Here is a 22,568-nt window from a genome sequence, read left to right as displayed (position 1 = left end):
CGCGTGTGTAGTATATAGTACATGTGTGCGCAAATGTGAATTGTGAGCCCCGTAGTGTTGTCTCTCGTATGGCTTCCTGTGTGCTTCATGTACACTCTAGGCACGTCAATGGCATCCTTTCCTGGTCTAAGCTGTTCGCTTTCAAGTCGCCAGTTATCCGAGTTATGGTACGAAAGCCCATTAGCTTTCGCGAGTGATGAGTGCCTGAAATCCCTTGCAAATGATGAAATTTGCAAGTACCGTGAATTCGACTTGGACTAGGGACATTGAACATGACGTTAATTTCCATACTCTGAAGCTTATCTAGTGTCTTTTAAATATGAATTTTCATACAAAATCAATATTAAAAAATATACTATAAATATCACTCTGGCATTTTCCGACCGTTCACAAATAGATATAATCGAAAGTGCAAATGCACTAATGGCAAGAGTTAACATAATATAATATAACAATATATAAATTTTCGTGAACAGATTGGTGAAATTAGTTCTAGTTTCGGTGAGTCTTGGTGTCTATTCATTATTTTGTTTTGTATAATTTAGCTTTTATGTTATGGTGATGTGTCAAACCTTTTAGATGTCATCAGATTTTGAGAATTACATTCTGCATTTCTCTTGTAAGAAATTACATTGATTAAAATAATGTAGCAAATGCTATAATAGTGTTGAATTTAATACCTAAAGCTCCGCTGAACAAAAAATAGCCTGATAGTTCCTGGTGGAATTTTTTTAAACCATTACAATGTGAATGGGTGCTTGTCTTATCGTTACACGTTCTCCTCGTGGTTCGCTCGGATCAGGCCATGAGTAACTCTACGTGGTAACGTAGTGTTCAACCGAGTAATGATATTCTAGGTTTGGCACAGGTGTAAACTAGTTCCGTTTTTATTGAATTGAGTTGGCATGCAATTCCGATTCACATCTTTGCGCGTGCGGGGCCTGTCAAGTGATGTCGCCGCCGCCGTTGCTTGCCGTGTGCCAGTAGTTGTAAAGGCTCCTAGTTTATTTGCCCTCCGGATGGGTTCGTACGTCTGTTTGCCTGCCTGTCGTCACGCTCTACGATGGAAAGTACCACACGTGCAAGTGTATTTCGGTCTATTTTTCCAGCATGAACAGTGTCACGATGGAGTAAAAATAGTAGCGCGGAGGTCGTAGCGCCAGAAACTCTGCCGATGAGCAGCGCGAAGGCATGCAATTTACACGCTTAGGATGTACACAAGCTGCGGCGGCGGAAGAGCGACCTTGCTCTTATTTGTTGTGCCACCAGCCGCGCAGCTGGCACTGCATGCTGCAGTTATATTCATTGTGCCCGCCGTGGTCTCTGTCGCTCGAAAGCTAAATGCTATACTAAAGCTATCTAAGCTAGATACGACGTGCAAAGACGTGCATCCGAGCTACTACTTCTAACACCCCCCCCCAAATCCCTTACCTACATTATTGAATATTCCCTGATGCTTACTTTCAATTCAAGGACAATTTATTAGTTCGAAGATACAGTATTTTCGTATTGTACATGTTATTTAGGTAAACGCGTTGCAGCGTGGAGCAAAACTAAAGTATTTATTAGCAGCCTAGTTACGGGTATTTGGCTTTATGGTGAAGTGAATAGACACTTTCCTCACCTAAGCTCGAGTTGTTTAATTTAGGTTAAAAATACAATTTTTCTATAGTTTTGGTATAGAGTGAAATAGGTCTGAACACACCAGTAAAAGTAATCAATACTGTACAGGTTCTATCTCAACTCAAATTTCCTCCGTCCATGTTTCATGGAATCACATGCATTTGCTTACTCCCTTGTCGAATTTTAACAATGTATATATCACAAGAATACTGCATAAATAATGGTAAAAATTAAAATTGTGAAGCACCGGATTCGAAATTGTATTCAAAGTTGATCGCAGCCAGACATATATTGCTGCCGTGGTGTATTTATGCTTGCGTGGGATGCTAACCTATCGAAATGCCAATGGTCGAAATTGGTTGGTGTTACCCACAGTTGTTGTCTTGTTGAACATAGTTTTATATTAGCATAGGATCATTTGTATCACAATCATTCTATATTCTTGGTGCAGTAAAAAGGTATACTGGGGGCTATAATTACTATTATGATCAGCTGATTCAGTCTAGTCTGAGCAGGTAAATATGATATCAACCGTGTTTATATCAGGGAAGTCCATCTCACAAAGTGCAAATCTCGCGCACACGCACACGCAACTATATAAAATATTTAATCTATTAGGATATTATGAGTGACTATTTGGTGCAATTTCACGATCGATAATATTGTGGTAGTTTGAATACTATTGCCGATACTGTCGCAGTAATTGAAATATTATTGTGGTACAATGTGGAAATTGTTGTTGCACACACACACGCGCGCACATGCATATATAGATATATACATATATCTATATTATAAGAGAAGATCGAGAGGCCGATTTTCCGACGCGGTAATCTTTGCCGCGGTGAACATCAAGCCCACGCCACCAACTTCAGTGTATAGCCCGTGTGTCCGACACCAACATGGGCTTATCCATATTTGTCAAATCCACTCATATTTATAGATATAATGACGATAAATAGGCCTTAATATGGCCGATAATTCTAGCAGTGGGGTGATGTCAGAAAAGTGTAACAGCCGATTTTCCTGCGAATGTAGCCAGCTAGCAGACAAAAGCCAAAACTTTGGTAATTATATACCAGGTTAAACTATGCCAAATTTATACATTTTTAGTTCGCCTTGACATCGTCAAGATGAGCTATTGCCATGGTGTGTCGTACGTCCGTCCGTCCGTCCGTCAACATTTGGCTATGGTAAACGATAACTCAAGAACCGTTTGACCCACATGTTTCAAATTGCATATATATATATAGTTGTTACTCTTATGGGAGAGGTTTTAACGTCCTATTTTGGAGCACGCCAGTCGACCTACATTCGAGCCACGTCCACTTTTTGGCAAAAATGGAAATGGCCATAGGACAGTTCAGGTTCAATGGATTTTGCTCATTTCTGGTATGTGAATGAATGAGGACTGGTCCCACAGGTTTTTATTTTTTTATTTATTATGCAAATTAGGTAGATTTTGGCAATTTTATTATGCATTTCAGTGTCTGCCTACGGTCAACGATAACTCAAGAACCGTTTGACCCACATGTTTCAAATTGCATGCAGTTGTTACTCCTATGGGAGAGGTTTGAACGTCTTATTTTGGAGCACGCCAGTCGACCTACTTTCGAGCCACATCCACTTTTTGGCAAAAATGGAAATGGCCATAAGTCAATTCAGGTTCAACGGATTTTGCTCATTTCTAGTATGTGAATGAATAAGGACTGGTCCCAAAACATATCACACGGGTTTTGATATTTTTTTTAAATTATGCAAATTAGGTAGATTTTGGCAATTTCACTATGCATTTCAGTGTCTGCCTACGGTCAACGATAACTCAAGAACCGTTTGACCCACATGTTTCAAATTGAATACAGTTGTTACTCCTATGGGAGAGATTTGAACATCCTATTTTGGAGCACGCCAGTCGACCTACTTTCAAGCCACGCCCACTTTTTGGCAAAAATGAAAATGGCCATCTAAATTCATTCGATTTTGTTAAATTTTGGTATGTGAATGTGTAAGGCTAGCCCCAAAACAGTTGTTACTCTTATGGGAGAGATGACAACGTCCTATTACGTTTATTTCGTCTAACTGGTCAACAACTCTACAATCATACTTATATACGTGTAATATTGTGTTTTAGATTTTTCGTTACAGTAATTTGACTGAAATATTTTATTGTTTTTATTTGCGCGATATTCGAAAACCAAAATGGCCATCATTTAGGCATAGCGCCATCTCTTGTCAAGATTTCAGTCTTTCATATCTGAAACATTTATTTTCGCATCAAAACTTATGCATATATCATTAGTTCTCCCATATATATGCTTGCTTTATATATCCCCCTCCCTCTTCTATCACACCCAAGGTGAGCTACAGTGTCATTGACACTTTCATTTTTGGTATGTGAATGAATAAGGACTTGCCCCAAAACATATCACACGGGTTTTGATATTTTTTTGAAATTATGCAAATTAGGTAGATTAGGTCAACCTACTTGTGAGTCCTTGTCAACCTACAGTTTTTTTGGGGGGTGGCGAGATGCGAGATTCGGAAAGATATTAAACTTGTGGTTGCGTACTACCCTCTCGTACCTTTGACCAAAATAACAGAAAAATTTGAATCTAACTGGTTAACAACTCTACAATCATACCTACGTGTAATATTGTGTTTTAGATTTTTGGTTATGTACAGTAATTTGACTGGAATATTTTATTGTTTTTCTTTGCGCGATAATCGAAAACCAAAATGGCGATCATTCAGGCGTAGCGCCATCTCTCGCCCAGATTTCAGACTCAGATCTGAAACATTTATTTTCGCATCAAAAATTACGCATATATAATTATCAAGAGTATATAATGGGAGATATTGTATATAATGGTGAGCTATAGTGTCATTGACACTTTCATTTATCATGCACTCAGTTGTCAGTTGAGTCTTAAAAGCAGCACGGCACACACTTTTAAGCTACATCTACACGACGAACCTTAACTCGAGTTAAGCGTCTACACGGGGCGGGGCCTTAACTCAAGTAAAGGTAACTCGAGTTAGCTTAACCTCGCCAGTCGATCGAGGTTAAGCTAACTCGAGTTACCTTAACTCGAGTTAAGGCCCTGTGTAGACGCTTAACTCGAGTTAGCTTAACCTCCACGATAGGCGGCAGCACTAGTACGATGTACGTACACACACACGCACGCACGCGTACTTGCACACACACGCACACACTCATGCACGCACGTGTACGTGCACACGCACGCACGCACGTGTACGTGCACATGCATGCACGCACGCACGCCCGCACGCCTACGTGCACATGTACATGCGCGCACGCACGCACGCACGAACGTGTACATGCACATGCACATGCTCATGCACATGCACATGCGCGCACGTACGCACGTGTACTTGCACACGCACGCACACACTCATGCACGCACGTGAACATGCGCACGCACGGACGTGTACGTGCACACGCACGCACGCACATGTACCTGCACATGCATGCACGCACGCACGCACGTGTATCTGCACACACACCCACGTCCGCACGCACGTGTACGTGCACACACACGGACGCACGCACGCACGCACGCACACATGTACGCACTCACGCATGCACGCACGTGTGCGTACACACGTACGCACGCACGCACGCACGTATACGTGCACACGCACGCACACACACACGCACGCACGTTTACATACACACACACGCACGCACGCATGCATAATAAATCGGTAATAATCGCTATCGGGTGTTGTCGTGTAGACGCTACATAATCGCTAACTCGAGTTAACGCTTAACTCGAGTTAAGGTTCGTCGTGTAGACGAGGCTTTAGTGGTTTATTTTCGTTCATTTGTATTTTTAAAATTGTAATATGTCTGTGTATACATTCGGATATAATGTATAACATGGTATAAAGAATTAAGTTTGTTTCCTTCCTGATGGGGATCGTATGGGTGAATGGGGGGGGGGGAGTAATATTTTAGAATTAAGTAAGTATATGTGGCTGAATTTGCTCTTAAAAGTTGTTCCTATGCGTTTTCCCCCGAGCAACGTCGGGTACCAGGCTAGTATATATATATACACACATATTAGATGCATATATAATAACTTCCGTCTTTGTTACTAGGTTTTGATGAATGAGACGATGGTTCAACGTTAGCTGATCTGGTTGGACTTGGGATCCGGAACGAGCCGAATGTTGCGGGAGCTAATTCTACATCGCAGCGCCCGCCGCAGCCAATCTGATTCCATCAACAGCTTCACGTTGAAATGCGGCGAGGAGAATGAGTGCAAGGTCAAGGTCGGTACTAGGCACACGCCGGGCCTGGTGCCGCTCCGAGTCAGCACAATGTTTCCACGAGCGGTGGGGCCCCTGGCGCTTGCGACTCGCTCAGCACGTTTAAAATGATCCCGGCTATTTTACATAAATTAAATGGCCCCATAATGGTGGCGGTGTATTTAAATCATAAAGGGCGTCATTAATATTTTTACCTGTCCAATGGATGGCATTGAAAGCCACCTGGCGCGTGTTTTGTGTTCGGGCACGTGCTGACAGGCATGTCTGCGTGCGCGAGTTTGTGTGGGCGATAAAATTACTTACATGCCTGGAGTCTGCTTGCTTTTGTGCAGCTTTAAATTTAGAAATACAACAAGTGAAAAAAGTCTAGTGGGTGGATTAAGGTGGTTTCGTATGGGTGCATGCATTCTGACACATTTGGGTGCGGGCACGCACACGCGTCTGTCGGCTGTATTGTACGTTGCTCAGGCATCGGGCATTGTATTCTGATTGGCATTGATAGTAAGTATGCTCATCTGCTGTGATTCTGCGACTGTTGTTACGTAATCTTTGATCTGTTTGACGTTGAATGGGACCCTTTAGCATTCATGCATAATAGCAATGCGGGTATGAACAGCTGAGAAGTACAGTCAGCGGAAAATGCTGTAGACACACCCTGCCATGTTTTATATGTAGTTGCTTGCGTTTATTGGCATCCCATCATGAATAGTGCTGATAATTGCAGACTCTATGACCAATCATACCATCACCACAACCACTGTCGTAACCACCAGCACTACTTCGGCTATCACCGGCTGCTGCGACAACAAACAGATATAGTTTACTAGCTAACTATATAACTTAATAATACATTATTAATAAAGATGTTGATTGAAGATCGTTAAAACTGATGTTGAGCAAAACAGTGTTTAGAATTTTAGTGTAGTAGTATAGTTTAGTGTTAAAGGACAAAAAGCAATAATACAATTAGTTTTAAAACAGTTTAAAATACCCATGTTGGGCAGTGCTGGTTTTTGTGTGCCAACCCAGCACGTATATTACTTACTGTACGTGAATTTTGCTGTTAGTAATAACTAGGCTGTCTCTGACTGCGTGAAGCTAGACTCCCGTCGTGAGGATTAAGATTACGCACAGATCTCATTAGCAGAAAATATTTTAGGCTTATGTAGCGGACATTAGATTTTCCCATTTGTATTCTAAAAATATAAGCTAGTTAGTCTGGGCGTGTGTGCAGTTTTTCATTACATATACGTCTTTGATAAAACTGCTTCCTTCCATAGGCATGTATGAATGCCATTCATGCACTGCATGCACGCAGCAATGAACTGTGAAAGTACAATGCTGATATAAGTCGGATTGCTATGTCCCATCACCCTTTCAACTATCGATCATCAAATTCACTCTTGATGAAGACCTGATAGATAAATTATGCAATAATGCCAATACCGAAAAAAAACCGCCACAGAAAAACTTGTCTGTGCTTCTCGGCAGGCTGTGTAACTGGGATTTGCAGGAGCACCAGATTGGTGGCCAACTTGGAATGAAAAGCCACAGGTTGCAAGATGTCAGTAGGAGCATGCAGCTAGAGTTGTGCGTGCGTGGTTGACGTGCGCACGTTTCCATTGCGCGTGCTCTCAACAACCGTGAATAATGATCTTATCGCAGCTCTAGAAGCGTGGCGTCAAAACCCCCGCTGATGCCGGTTAGAGTGAAAACTGTGCCAGGGTTAGGGTAGAGTGTTACGTTGAGGAATGGTTTCTAGCAGGGTTTATTGTACGTACAGTAAGAGAGTGTACGCATTAGTTGCCGCGTAATTATTTTAGCTGTGCATCATGCAGCAGGAGCTATCAGGCCCGCCTTTTGCGACAGCCCTCTATCTCTCTAGACAAAAAATTTATTTCTTGTTCTTGTAACTATTGTTACTAAACTTCACTAACTGTAACATGGGTTAGGCAGTGGTCAAGATGCTTCTGATGTGTTAGAAATAGGCAGTGGTCACTAATGGTTTGATGCACAAGGGTTGAGCAGTGGTCACTAAAGGTTTGATGCACCAGGGTTGAGCAGTGGTCACTAAAGGTTTGATGCACCAGGGTTGAGCAGTGGTCACTAAATGTGGTCACTAAAGGTTTGATGCACCAGGGTTGAGCAGTGGTCACTAAAGGTTTGATGCACCAGGGTTGAGCAGTGGTCACTAAAGGTTTGATGCATCACGGTTTTAAGCAGTGGTCACTAAACGTCTGATGCATCAGGGTTGAGCTAATGATTGTTATTCTTCAAAGGTGTCAAGGTTTTGGCCAGTTGCGCAGCCTGCTTTGTCACTATCAGTCTGTGCTTTTGATGTATCAGGATTGGGCAACGGTTGGTAGTGGTGCTTCGCATGCATGACAACAGCTTGGAGAGTCTCATATCTGGCAATCAAATAATTTGGAATCGTCTTATCTGTGTATAGTGATCGACAGGTACCTCCAGCCAATTAGCATAGCGACAGCGGCATACTTGAGATGCCGGTTAGCAACGAAGTGCCGCAAAGTTTACAATTTGGCGTGCGTGAATAGCAGCTGCAACCTGGTCTGGTCTGACCATCCTGGGAGCTATCAAACGGGCATGGCTATCTTGCTCAGACGGACATAGTCTTCGAATTTAGCCGGGCGTCCGACACCCGAGACGTGTAGAAATCTCGGCGGGCATGTAAACATTGCAAGCTCACGTGCCCGACGGGCTCCTGCTCTAAAAATGCATAAATTAAAATACAGCTGGCCATTAGCTAATTAAAAATAACGATATGTTAACAACGGAAATGAATGGCATCTAGAAGTTGTCTGGTGTACACTTCTTTACGCTATATTACAAAAATATTCCTGCAGAATATATGGGCAAGTGGAATGTCATTCGGGCATGTACATTTTACAGAATACTTGAAGGGCCAGTGGTTCAAAGTTATTCGTGAAGAATGTAGATAGGTCAGTCGCTGCGGTTCCGCTCTAATACTCCATTTTTTGCTGGACGTCACTAGCCTATGATTTTCGATTTTCGTATTAGGATTTCGTGCATTGCTTGTAGTGATGGCGTGACAATTTAAAAAAATATTTTTCTCAATTATTTGCTGCTAAAACTGTTGATGCAGTTAGCATGGATTTTTAATATAAGATCAATGACAGCAAACGCCCATATAATAACTAGGTGATAAGCTTGAGTTACTCTGCTACTGGGATAGCATGTGATGAAGTAATTAGTTTCTGATTGTATGAAATACCATTTGTATGAATCGAATTTAATTAGCAAACCACGAACATCAACACCAAAACTCAATCGGATTTCAGGTAGGATATCTGCAGTTATGTTACTGGTGCTATAGCGGTAAAGGTTGGTCACGGAGTAATCGTATTCATGTTGTGAAAGACATGGGTAGTGAGATGTACTTTGTACAAACCATCTCACTACTTTGTCTGTCAAAAATGTGAATTTGGCCTCGACAAAGAAGACCCTCAGCAATGCGCCATACTCTATATTTTGTTGAATCCCTATGAAGTTCCTCGCCTACAAGAGGCAAACTTCACAGCTGCAAAGTTCCTGTGGCATTCTCCACAGCCGTAATGCGTGCTAACTGAATTTTCCCCCGCCAATCTCGAGCGTCTGTCATTTGATGACGGAACAGAACGTTTCAGTGCGTCAAAGCTGGCATGTCATAGTTTATGACAGGGTCTATCACAGCCAGCCTTGATGAAACTGAGGCCCCGTCTGTGCGACATACAGTGGTGGTGCTGTGGACTCGCCACTGGCAGAGCACTCTTGCCTGCGGCAGATGGTGAGGAGGCAAGAGTGCCGTGGTCACCGATTACTATGAGTTATTGTAATTGTACAATGTGTAGGATGACACCGAGAGACTGGCAGGACTTTCTCTAACAGCTGAGTACACACGGTGGCACTATTGCGTGGTAGCAGATTCGTTAAAGTGTCTGTGATGTGTTTGAGCTATCATATCACAGCCAGCTTTGATGAGACTGTGGCCCGAATGTTCGCCTTGAACCCACCATTATAACCGACATCCATGGGTTTCAGAGCACCGCCACGAGACATCACCAGGATGTGGGATGAATGCGATCGCTTGCAGGCCAGCCAGTCAAAGTGGTTGTGACATGGTGTGTTAAGATGCATATCACAGCCAGCTTTGATGAGTTGGCTTTCTCTGTCATCATCAGAACCTCACTGCTACATCGTCGCAGCAAGTTTGGCATCCAAGCTTTAGTTTCAACGAAGTAATAGTAAAATGTATAAGGAGGTTATTTAGAAATGTTTAACCATTTTGTCTTGAGAGCGAGAAATATTGACAGTACAGTGTCTAGCAATAACCAGTCGAAGGTAATCACAGAAGGTGTTGTTGGACCACAGAGGGTTGCTTCCATCAAAGTGGCTTTGATGTGTTGTTTTTTGGTTTCATATCACAGCCAGCTTTGATGAGTGCATCCCATAGCAATTCATCTCCAGTGCATGGGACATTACTATCAAGCCTCACCACCAGTTAGACAAGTTCTCAATTGGCTGATTATTACACACAGTTTTAATTTATTTGTGTTTCCCATAATATTCTAAACGGATTTCCCATGTTCCAAGTGGGATTATTTTGCTATATAAATATAGAAATGATTCGCGATCTTTGTTATGCCACCCATAATGGCTTCATGTTTGTTGTAATTAGTCTGGCTTGTCAAAGCCGTGTCAACTGAACTAGCTTAGGTACCGCTCAGGAACAACGTGTAGAGGAAATTTTGACACATGTATTTACTTAATTCTACGGAGTTTTTAGCGTATCTTACTATAATTTGGCGAATGTTGTATGTATGTATGTATGTATGTAAATGAAAGGCTCCGTCAGTTTTGATCCAAATAGCGCCAAATTGACAGAAGAGATCGATGAATACACGGGATGGGTTCTAACTCGGTTGAAAACGGTAAAAAGGGCTTAAAAAAGACAAAGAAAATGGTAAAGATTTGCCTGAAAATAGGGGTCGCTATATCTTTGCCTTGCTAATATTTCGCCGTCTGTGAACGTTGTGCTGTAATATTTCGCCGTCTGTCAACGTTGTGCTGTAATATTTCGCCGTCTGTCAACGTTGTGCTGCATGCACAGACATTTTTGTAAGCCCAATAATGTAAGTAGAAATAAGCATGTAATAATGAAGTTAAATGTCAATGTCAAGGTCAATCTCTTCTCTTCTCTTATCTCTCTGGGTATTGAACAGTTGGTACCACATGCATCACAGTCACTAAGCCCGCGCCTAGCGCGGGTTCCAGCTAGTCCTTTTAAATGTGCTTAGGTACCCCTCCTGGTGATCACCTAATAGGCTAACAGTGTGGCAATTTAAGGCATCTTAAACCAATAAACGGCGGAATGCATAGCAGTCACACGGACGGAGTTCGTTCTTGTAGTAGTCTATATGTTTCACTACACTGAGCTCCACATGCCACTTTATCAACCTCAAACTGTCACTATCTTCTGTTCAAATGGGTTTTTCAATTATCCTCCATACCAATTTTGTTGTTGAGTGACAATTCCTGTTTTATGTTTTTAATAGGTGACAACTTTCATCTTGCATTGTTTTAAAATAGTTGTGCTTATATAATGAGTATCCGCCCTCTTTCCACACTTACTCAGGGCTGTAGCTACCATTAGACAACAGGAGGCAAATGCCTCCTACAAAATTTCCCCAAACATTTGCCTCCTACAAAATTTACCTCTGGCTATGGCCCTGCACTTACTGTGTGAAACAAGCACGGCTTAAACATAGCTAGAGTATTATCTTTCAAGGAAATTGTTTTGGTTAGCTAGTCAATTACAGTGATGTCTTTCACTTGTGGGGATGATATAGAATGTGTGGTGCGACACAGGGGTGGCTTGAAATTCCCACGTGAACCTATTATTGGTATAGAAGTGATCATGTTGCATCAAACAATAAATGATACGTTTCATATTTCCAGCTTCAATTAATAGTCAATTAATAGTTTCAATGGTCATTTGGTTTAGAATTTATGTTATAGTAGAGATCACGTACATGAAATTGTACAGAGATAGTGCCGCCTGCGGTAGTTTGTGTGTCTATTATTGTTGTACGAGTAGAGAACATGACCTGCTCGTGCCAGTGTTCAAGACCTTGGTCTTCTTATATAACACGTGGCGCCATCTGATGACGTGAAACACAATTTTGAAATACTGCCCGATTCTGTCAAACATTGCCCCCTAAACATAGAATTTTGAGTATGTCATTATTTGAATATAATTTATGCATTCACTGTCTGTCAGCAGTTTTTTTGCACTTTGGTGCGTAGGAGCACATTTTAATTGTTTGGCAGTGTGACCCTTGGATTGACCAATTAATTAGGGGAAAAGGTTGTAGAGGGTTGGAAGCAGGCCCAATTTGCCTTTTCCAAGGTGTTAGTTGTTAGGTTCCAAGCTGCGAGTTTTCCAAGGCGTTAATGAACTTTATAACAGATTTCCAATGTGCTATTTCATCTGATTCTGCTATGTAGCCAGAACTGTTGATGTACACACAGGGTACATAACACAACATGGATACATTGAGGGAAATGCCAAATTACTTTAGCATTTATTTTATTGACAAGGAAAGTCAAATGACAATTTAAAAATGTCACTTTAACATGGTCTCGTTTTCATAAGATGTAACTTCAATCAATATCAACATACAGCATTTGGTGTTTGGCATTTGTCACTAAGAAATTGTGTTTCAGCTAGGTGAGAGCTCCTAGAACAATAAACATATTAGTTCCAACAAGACTCACGTGCAGATTACGAGATGTTATTATTAACCTGTATATGGCACCAAATAATCAAAATATATTAATTGAAATTCACAACGTTTATACCATTAAAATTCGTCCATTTCAGAAGTTTCCAGTTCGTAAAACGCTTTGAAATCCACGCGGATGGTGCAGCTCTCAACCTTGGACAACCCAGTCTTCATCGTAACAAACTGGTGTGGGAGTTGTGCCTGTGGGAGGTGTCTGTGATATATTTTTGATGGCGTTAATGAGAAAGTATCCATTCAATGAGAGCCATTCGTATATTCTGTTTATACGAGATCTAAACGTAAAAACATGGTAGTTCTGATATAGTGCATGTAGGCGTTGGGACATGCATTATCATCGTACAGGGAACCACCGCGTTTGGAACATCCGATATGCGTACACTCAGGCTTAAAAGTTCAGTATCAAGGCTATTTATTTTATTATTTCTTAGTTCTAACTAATATAAGAAACAAGTGATGAATTCTGGGGACTTCCTCAATGCAAAAGATGTACTTAATTATCACCTGGTATGGCGGGAGACCTAGTATGCATCAGCAGGTGTAAGTTAAGACTGCGTCTCTAAAATATCATTTCATACACAGAACAGAAGCATGGCCGCTTTAAACACCGCATCTGATATCTATTTACAACTAACGATGCGCCACTTTGACATTCACATACTGGACACCGGAAATAGCCCTTTTCACCGAGACTCGGGGTTTTTTCATAAAACGTTCGTAATTTCAGAGAGTCGGTTGACTATTAAAATCATCAAGGCATTGACAGACACTACAGACGGTCTACACTGTTTACATCTCGCAGTTCAGTCACCCAACTTCCAGAATCAACATGATTATGTTAGGCACTCTTGGTACACATCCTGGCCACTCGCAGATAACTCTACAGAAACCATGATTGGTCAGCAAATGTCGGGGTGAAAAGGGCTAAGAGGAAAGCATGTAAACACTGAATGCACGCGATTGCTACAGAGTAAAAAAATTCTGACGTTTTAGCAATTAGCCTATTTGCCTCTGCCTCATCTGCAATCGTAACACGGCTGACTAGCAATTTACCACCAAATATCACAATGCCTAAGTGTACGATGTGTTGCATTTATATACAAACATCCACATAATCAACACAATATCTATTTATATGGCATGCACACAATTACAAATACTTCTGTTGGGAATCACGTTTGCATCTTATCATTTTCCACAATCTAGCAGTGGGTTATTATACATTTGTACATGAGCTAGTATGGCAAATATGCTTATAAGAACTCGCCCATTTCAGGGGGTATTTACATGCGCAAGTTCTAAGTGAAATATCACATGCTGTATAAACAAGCTGCAAAGTATTTAAATTGTATTTATGCAGTATTGCCTACGTTGAGACAATTTTCTTTTGATCTCATGTTCCACATCGTGAATTAGCTAAGTGAGCGTCTGGCTGTAAGGTAACGTGACGCACCACGTGGTCTGGCACTAGCTTCACGTGATCATGGCATTCATGGTTCAGGCGCTAATATGCGTTATTCACTGTTATCCTATACATTCCCATATATAGTCCTCGTTATATTCCTATATCGAGCGAATTAAATGCATCCTAAGTGCACAAGTCTGCGTTCTTGTATTTTTTTAAACCAACGTACATAACGTAATACGGAGAATTAAGAGCAACGAAACACATTTGAAAATGGTCTAGCTCAGCATAACAAGGTAATGGATCAAGTCAATATTGATATGTTAAATAGTAGAAATTCCCACATTACAGCTCGTTGACGCTTATATTACATCCACAAAATTTTCGTTCTAATAGCAAACATCCAACATTGCTGTTCTCATTGCTACCATTTCCAGGGCAATTGATTTCAGACATTCATTATCTAGTTTTGTTGCAAACAGGCACTCACTGACAGTAATAGTTCACAAGAGATAATCTAAAAATTAACGTTCAGCAAGTACCTCCTTTTCAATGAACGCATTGTACTAAATTAATGTGTTTTTGTGGTCCCAAATTCATTCTCCCTTGCTGTATGTATGAAAGTCAATTAACAAAGTTAAGTTTGTTCCCAAAATGCCCGTTTATGAAGAACGCAGTCTTTGTGCATGCATTCGAATGATAGAGCATGAGCATACCGTTTGCCAAGTAACAATAATCAGACAGAAGGATACATGTGCTATACAGCAAAGTGTATGCATACAGAATTCCAGTGAAGCCCAAGAACTGAGATTCGACATTTGATGCTAACGTTGCAAAAGATCTTGTTTTTTTCTGCCTGTAAACAACTTATTGAAGCAACAGTCAAAATCATTCTAACGATGTTTTGACTGTTGCTTCAATCCCATAATCACATAATAACGTGCTCAAATAGGATCTGTAATGTCGCTCAAGTTGTTGCGTAGAATATTAGAGCATGTCTATATTTTCTGCTTATCGTTAAACTTGTTGCCTTGCTTCTTGCACAATGCAATAAGCAACATAGCACGACATAGTTCAGCAAACGTTAGCATTAAATGTTGAACTACATACTATGGGCCTGTTATTTAGATTATGTTGCGTGCTCTTTAAAAGGTAATGCTTAGGTCTATTTATGATAAAATTTGTAGATGTACAAGGTTAACTAATCCGGTTTAAAGCACACAAACGTACAAGTCATGTGCACTTCTCTTTCATAAATGACACTTACTTCATGCTCTGCAACTATATAAAAATAATAGTTTAATTTCCAATGGAACTTAGTCTATAAAATAGCACCCACGATCACGTTAAAAACGATGAAAATTCTGGTCCAGAAAAAAATATGGCCCCCGTGAAATTTCATGTATTAGAATTAGCAGCTATAGCTTGTTACAGGTACTAAAAAACATCAGTAATCAATGTCTACTAATCTAAAAAAATACAAATCCTTGGTTATAAATCCAAGCTTGCCATCTAAAATATAGTTTATCTTTACACAAATTTATACAACTCTATAAAGTGTGAAATTCAGCACTTGACATATTGAATATATGCTAAATAATCTGCTCGCCAACGCTCAAGCTATTACAATGTGCATGCTGGTGCACAGTATCAGTATCAGTATCAGTATCAGTATCAGTATCTAGTAGTACATACAGGCAAGGCCAACCGCGTAGAGCAATAAAATACTGATAACATTTTCACAGTGCCAAGACGACACATGCGCGTACCCACACGCGTACACGCAGCCACACGTGTAAACACAGATGCACAGACACACATGGCCATGCACTCATTTATGCACTGTGCAACGCACAACCGCACACAAAGGAACACATGCACAACCAAGCACACAGCAACAACGTCAAACGCCTATTAATATCATAGCGTCCACTGCTGAAATATGAAAACTTGTTTTAGCCGAAATACATGTTTGTTTCGATAGAATTTAAATACTTTACTACTCCACTGGAGTCTTATAATATTCTGCAATGCGTACTTCACACAATAAGGCCAAACGCTCTTTATCACGTTCCAAGCCAAGCTACACAAAATGGTTCATATAACACACAGCTATTGGTCACTTTTTTAAAGGGATCGTTTACTCTAGGTTCTAGGGTTATTTTCAGTTAATTTAGGTTAAAATTACGCTACATAAAAAGTTTCATCGTTCAATCACCATTAGAAATATTATTAAAAAATGTTTTAACACTAACGACTACAGTTTGATCGCAACGACGGTGGCGCCACTCAAAGCGCACGATCTGATGAGTTGCGCAAAACCACTTTTCAGCCAAGGGCTACAGACCGAGGGTGTTTCTTATTTATTAATTTAAAAGCAAAAGGATTGTAATATCTTATAAACGACATATAGTTATATAAATTTGCCCTAAAATGAATATCGTTCGGTTAAATAGCATTTAGGTATAAATATAATTGCACTTTTGTGATTATAGCCCTCGGTCTGTAACGTGCAAAATAAATGGTCAAATACGCAACTTTTTCGGGGTGGCAGCACGGTCGCGGGTGTCATGGCGCTGTTCAAATTTCATAGCGTTGATGTGTAATTAATTATAACAATTAAATTATCTGGTATCTGGTAACAAATACGTGTGGGTATAGACGATTTGTTATACAGTAAAACAGTAAGTACAGTTGTATGCAGTAAAATCCTAGACTCTACTATCCATCATTATTCGTCTTCACTGACTGGAATTTGACCAATGTGATATCTCACTTTACTTTCAACCCGGATGTGACTTTTAGCACCGTGCGTTTGCATAGAGATGCTCTGTCCCTTATGTGCTTGATAAGAAACAACGCATCTAAATATGAAAGTGGCGGGCGGCCTACGGAACAATTTATAGAGTTATATTATTGCTGAAAATTCACCGTAGCTGTCTGTGGCTGTGATGTGTATTTAGCATGAAATTATGAGTTACGGTGATTATAGGATAGATGAATCATTTTGTTATAGAGACAAGCAATTAGTCAAGTAAGCATGGCAAAATATTACTAGAGTAGACCACTGAAACCGCACGGCAGAGAAAAACTTATTGCAAACTGAAACTAAAACATGCGTTGCACATTTTTGTGCCATGCACTCTGACACTGCGTTTAACTAGAGGCTGTAAGTATTACTGTACCAATGTAACTGACATGTATTTTGACACAGCAGCAATAGCATGGAAAAGTTGATCGAATCAGAAAGGGTAGGTAGGGGTGGAAGTAACCTGTTGTTGCCTTGTAGGCACAGTAGACACACATGCACGCACGCATGCGCGCGCGCACGCACGCACGCACACACACAAACACACACACACACACACACACACACACACACACATGATATAATATCATGAATCAATGCATATATACACAAGTTCATGATACTATACAGTAAGTGGGACAGCGCAGTGCACTGCTGCAAATCAGCGGGCTTGCGAAACACAACCCCTAAAGCAAAACATTGACCAGCGGATGAACGCAAGACTTTGACTGTGGGTGCATGCACCCCATGAGGCTGTGAGCGTATGTTCTGTGTGCCTGCGTGCTCGCATGCAAGTAGTGTCTGTGGGTGTGTTATACAACTACCAAAAACTTGTTCCCCTTACTTTGTGCAGTGCAAAATGTACCAAATGGATGCCTGACAAGGTAACTCTCGTGCTCTAACACCCAAACAAATTCCTCGCTCCTTACCCAGGCATCGCTGACCCCCCTTTCCCCCATTCAATCAATAGGAAACAATAACTACTACATTATTTGCACATGAATCTCAGAAACGAGATACAAGAAACAAATACAGGACATAATATGTAAGCACTGAGCCTTGTTTCTACCAATAGCCATCAGCATGAATGCACGTACGGGAGGGTGAAGGAGGCATCTTGCTGTATATATGTACTAGTCGGACGGATGCTCGGGACACGACCGATTCACTTGAAACCACTCGTCGATGCAGCTGTAAAGGAAAACAAAGCATCGGACGGTTAACAGGCGAAGCCGCGATCATCGCCAGAATCCGACACACAGGAGGAGTGAACGCTCTACGGAACGGAATGGGCAGATGGGTTACAGAGGAAGGGATGGGTTCCGCACACCATGAAGGAGTGGTGTGTTTAAGGCATGCTCAACAGATGCTTTACATCGGGGAGGGGGGGGGTGATTTTGTAAAGGTGGAAGGACTGGAAGAGGAACGAAAACGTCTCTGGTTGCGTGGGTAAGAAAATTCATAAAAGAAGATAATTGGCTACAACTAACAATGTAAAAATAGCAGTACAATGTAGAGTGATAAGTTATACAATGATATACATCATACATGGAGCACAACCTAGCCACAAGGTCAGAGGCACTATCCTTGCTCTACATGGCAAGTACGTGGACATTGGAGCATACAGATACAAATTAGCACTGTTTGTTCTACCAACAAATCAATGCCATCCAGACTGAGCTAACGCTAGACAGCCAATGCACTGGCATGTATCAAGAGTAGATAATAACACATTAGTGGTCATAATAAGCTGAGGAACGTATACACTTCCTTCTTTATTGGTGGCAAATTTTGATGAGAAAAATCGGTTAAAAATGCCGAACTCGTGCCGCACTCTTGTGTTATTATCTACTCTTGCATGTATATATAGGTTGCTAGTAGCCTAGTAGAACAGTACAGGCAGGCCACGAAGTCTGTGTGGTACAATACTGAATGGATGGCAATAAATGTGTCACACACAAACCAATGGCTCACATAACATTGCAACACTGCCTGCAGCACGTTCCACATATAACCACGATATGTTGTATCCATGCGCGTGACTGACCCCCCCCCCAAGGGTCATTGCTGGATCTGCTCTACTTTAAATCTAAACAAAAGCATTTAATTCTCGATCTGCCTGATGTATCAATACATGTGCGTGCGTATGTATGCGTATGTAATGTGTATGCAGGCGTGTGTATGTATGCAGGCGTGCGTGCGTATGTATGCATATGTATGCATATGTAATGTGTATGCAGGCGTGCGTATGTATGCAGGCGTGCGTATGTATGCAGGCGTGCGTATGTATGCGTGCGTATGTATGCGTGGGTGTGTGTGCACGCGTGCATGTATGTACGTGCACGTTTAAAGCTCATTTTAGTTCACTAAATTTAAGCACAGGTATGCCTTTCTGATTTGAAGACAAGAAAAATAAGTCTGAAATGATCAATAATATTATAACTTGGTCACACAGAGAACTTACTGTTTATGATATATACAGAGGCAGGGTAACCTAGCTATCGTCTGTCCAGAGGTTAGATCATCCAAGCATATGACACATTCTCCACTATCTAACTGTAGTGAATCAACTGAAATGCATTTAAGTTTGAAATTAATTATAAAATACAAATGCCATCGAGACAATAAAATGAGAAGGAATATGGACTTACTATGTACTGCATGCATATATTCTTTCTTCATCTTCAATAAGAAAGTGTGATAACTTTGTTATTGATGATGTTCTGATAACATTAGCTTGCATATATACAATTACATCATGTGTTATAGATTATTGCATAGAAGCTTGACACAATAACAATTAAAAGTTTTCGGTAAATATAAATGCTAACCGAGTTAACCATATGAGCAAGATAACCCATGTGCCTTAATTGGACACTGTTGTTAGACAGGTCCAGGTAGATTATTTTATGTGTGTTTTTTCTGCATACATGCCAATATGTTAGCTTGGCAGCAGCACTTTCTTGCCAAGCATTCATTCTACAGCATACCACCACAACAATGATTAGCCAGATGTTCTGCCTGTCAATCAAACCATATGGAAATTGGAAAGGGACTATTTCTACAGTACACAATCTATTATCCGAAACCCTTGGGACCAGACACGTTTCGGAATTCGGCATTTTCCAGATTTCGGAATGCTAGTACAGTACAGATATACATACCACATATCCTGCCACCAGCCAGTACTAAAACCCAAGTTTTCAAGATGCCAAGTGCTGTACCGGTACAGTACAATATGTACGAGTAATGGCAAACACATTAATATTTCTGCAATGAACCTTGTGCAGCCAAACGCGAGCTTTGGTGTCCGGCGAACTCCACGAAAACACTTTCGGTTTTCGGCGCTTTTCGGTTTTCAGAATTTTGGATAATAGATTGTGTACTGTATTTATAAATAATACCATTGGAAAAGGCATGAGAATTTAGTTGTGATTAATGAATGTACCATTGTAGTTGATCCTAGGTTTTGTGAGGCACATGACAAGATGACACTCTATGTCGTCCGACGGCATCATCTTGTTGCAAACTGGACACTTTAAATCTGAAAACAGTACTATCTACATTACACGACTGAGCAGCGTATTTACGCCTAGCTCTAGATAGCCCTTCGCTCCACCACAGGAGCGAAGGGCTATAGTTGAAGTTCTAGAGCTAATTTACGCCAATAGTAATACATATTTCACTATTGCTTTCAGTGGATTTTTAGCTCATCTGACGTAGTCAAGTGCAGCTAGCCTTGTAGAATCGCATGATTGTCCGTCCTTCCGTCCGTCCGTGCGTCCGTCAACAGTTGGGCACAAATCTTAACCGCTCGACGTACGGTCACGATATTCGGGACGTCGGGGGAGATCGTGAAAAGGACTCGGGATGACAAATTTGGGGGTCAAGGGTCAAAGGTCAAGATGTGTAAACGGAGGAGGAATATTTCCCCCTTAACTTAAGGTATGAGGAAATACGGAATTGCGGCACAAATCGTAACGGCTCGACCTATGCTCTTAATATTCGGTGTATAGTGTGATGGGCAGGAAACCCATCACCAGTGCGAAATTGGAGATCACAGGTCAAAGGGCAGTGGGGGAAAGGTCAGATATCAGACATTTTCTGAGGACATGGCCTAATGGACAGAGTGAACAACTCTTTTGTTTCAGCGCTGACCTACCATTTTTATCACTTTATTGAAAGGACCATGAAATGTGCTTTCCACTGACGTGCGAAGAGTAAGTGTCTGATAACCTTTTGACCCTCAAGAGGAGGGTTAAACATGGATTCATGAACTGCCTCAATGATGTCAGTGTTCTCATTTATGGCACATCCATAATCTAGAAAACCAACATGCCCTGATAGCTCAACAGGTACAGCAGAGGATTATGGCTCTAACTCTAAGGTCCTTGGATCGAATCCCATCAGATTTTTTATTATTTACCTGTTTTCTGTATTTTTCTATCTTTATCCATTTAACTATTTTTTTCCAATTAATGCAAATATTAACATGATTTATTTACAACCATTTAATAACAACAAATAATTTTTACAACAATTAATTCGTTTTTTTTAATAGGGTTAGGGTTAGGGTCACAATGCACCATAAAACAGAAGTTTCAGGCACGCGATTTGTATCAACCAATGGGATTTGGGAGGTAAGCAGGTTGCTGAAATGATGTGTACGCAACTGCGTATCTGCATATCTGCACCTAACAAAGGTGTCACTACGCACGACTTAAATGTTACGTTTATAACCGTAGCAACAGACCTCAGATGAGCCCAGACGCTCTGCAGCTCTTGTTATTATACTAATAGTAATAGTAATACTATGAATACTAATTTCACAGCATATAGGCACATCACATATACTAGAAACAGCAGTGACCCCCAAATGTAAAGGAAGGGGGAAACCATAGCCAATGTGGGATAATCATTTACAAATTATATGAAGGGTGGTCTATATTCACATCGACATGTCTCACCAGTTAGTGAAAACAGGTGCACGGGCAAGGACTGTGACATGCCGTGACCGTGCGTTTGAAAAAACCTGTTGAGTCCAGACGCCTCGTCCTCATCGGGACTACTATCGGAGTCAACTAGACCCGCACGGTAAGCAGCACCCTGAACAGCCGAGAACAACCCAAGGCTTGCAGCATGATGGCTTCTATGATGCACTCTTGGGTAATGTGTGTGGGCACGAGGTCGCACACAGAATGTTCGTAGAGGCGTCCTCTCGCCTGGTTCAGAAGCACTGTTCGATCGTTGATGCACTGAAGAACCCACTGCTAAACTGTTTGCACTCACGTCTAATGGACTCGAGCTGGAACTGGAGTAACTGTCGACGCCTCCACCACTGGCACCCGCCACCACTAAACCATTGCCATTGGCACCGCTGTTTGAGTGAGACTCTGAAAAACTTATCTCTCTGCTTTGGCTAGTGGACGCACTGACGCTAGACTTAGCACCCATTATTACGATTTACGCTGACTGCCTATGAATCCTGGCGCCAGATTATACCTTTATGCGACCACTGCAATTTGTCCACAACAACACATACTGTCGTCGCATTTCCAATCTGTCCGCGTGGGAATTATACAGATTTTTATCACTGTTTTGGAAATCATCTTGTTGA

The 22,568-nt window shown here is 41.2% G+C and overlaps 1 protein-coding gene and 1 long non-coding RNA gene across 3 annotated transcripts in view; one reads left to right on the top strand and one right to left on the bottom strand.

Moving 5' to 3' along the window:
* LOC106812143 overlaps positions 1-13,318 on the top strand; it is a 21,733-nt gene extending 8,415 nt beyond the window's left edge. The window contains exons 2-3 of the long non-coding RNA XR_001394295.1: positions 5,746-5,919; positions 12,818-13,318. This is a non-coding gene — a long non-coding RNA (uncharacterized LOC106812143). The remainder of the gene's footprint in view (positions 1-5,745; positions 5,920-12,817) is intronic.
* Positions 12,486-22,568, bottom strand: LOC106812142 (E3 ubiquitin-protein ligase ZNRF2-like). Of its 2 annotated transcripts, XM_014815935.1 has the most exons (5): positions 21,919-22,568; positions 20,400-20,495; positions 19,416-19,521; positions 18,049-18,142; positions 12,486-12,920 (listed from the first exon to the last, which is right to left on the bottom strand). In XM_014815935.1, the coding sequence occupies exons 1-4, from the start codon at positions 22,403-22,405 to the stop codon at positions 18,085-18,087; spliced, it is 747 nt and encodes a 248-aa protein (XP_014671421.1). In that variant the 5' UTR covers positions 22,406-22,568; the 3' UTR covers positions 12,486-12,920; positions 18,049-18,084. The 2 variants fall into 2 exon arrangements, with proteins under 2 accessions (XP_014671421.1, XP_014671420.1); XM_014815934.1 differs by lacking the exon at positions 12,486-12,920 and having other exon boundaries at positions 17,996-18,142.

Source organism: Priapulus caudatus, unplaced genomic scaffold, assembly GCF_000485595.1.
Source record: "Priapulus caudatus unplaced genomic scaffold, Priapulus_caudatus-5.0.1 Scaffold612, whole genome shotgun sequence".
Lineage (NCBI taxonomy): Eukaryota > Metazoa > Priapulida > Priapulimorpha > Priapulimorphida > Priapulidae > Priapulus > Priapulus caudatus.
This window is presented reverse-complemented; position numbering and strand designations above follow the sequence as displayed.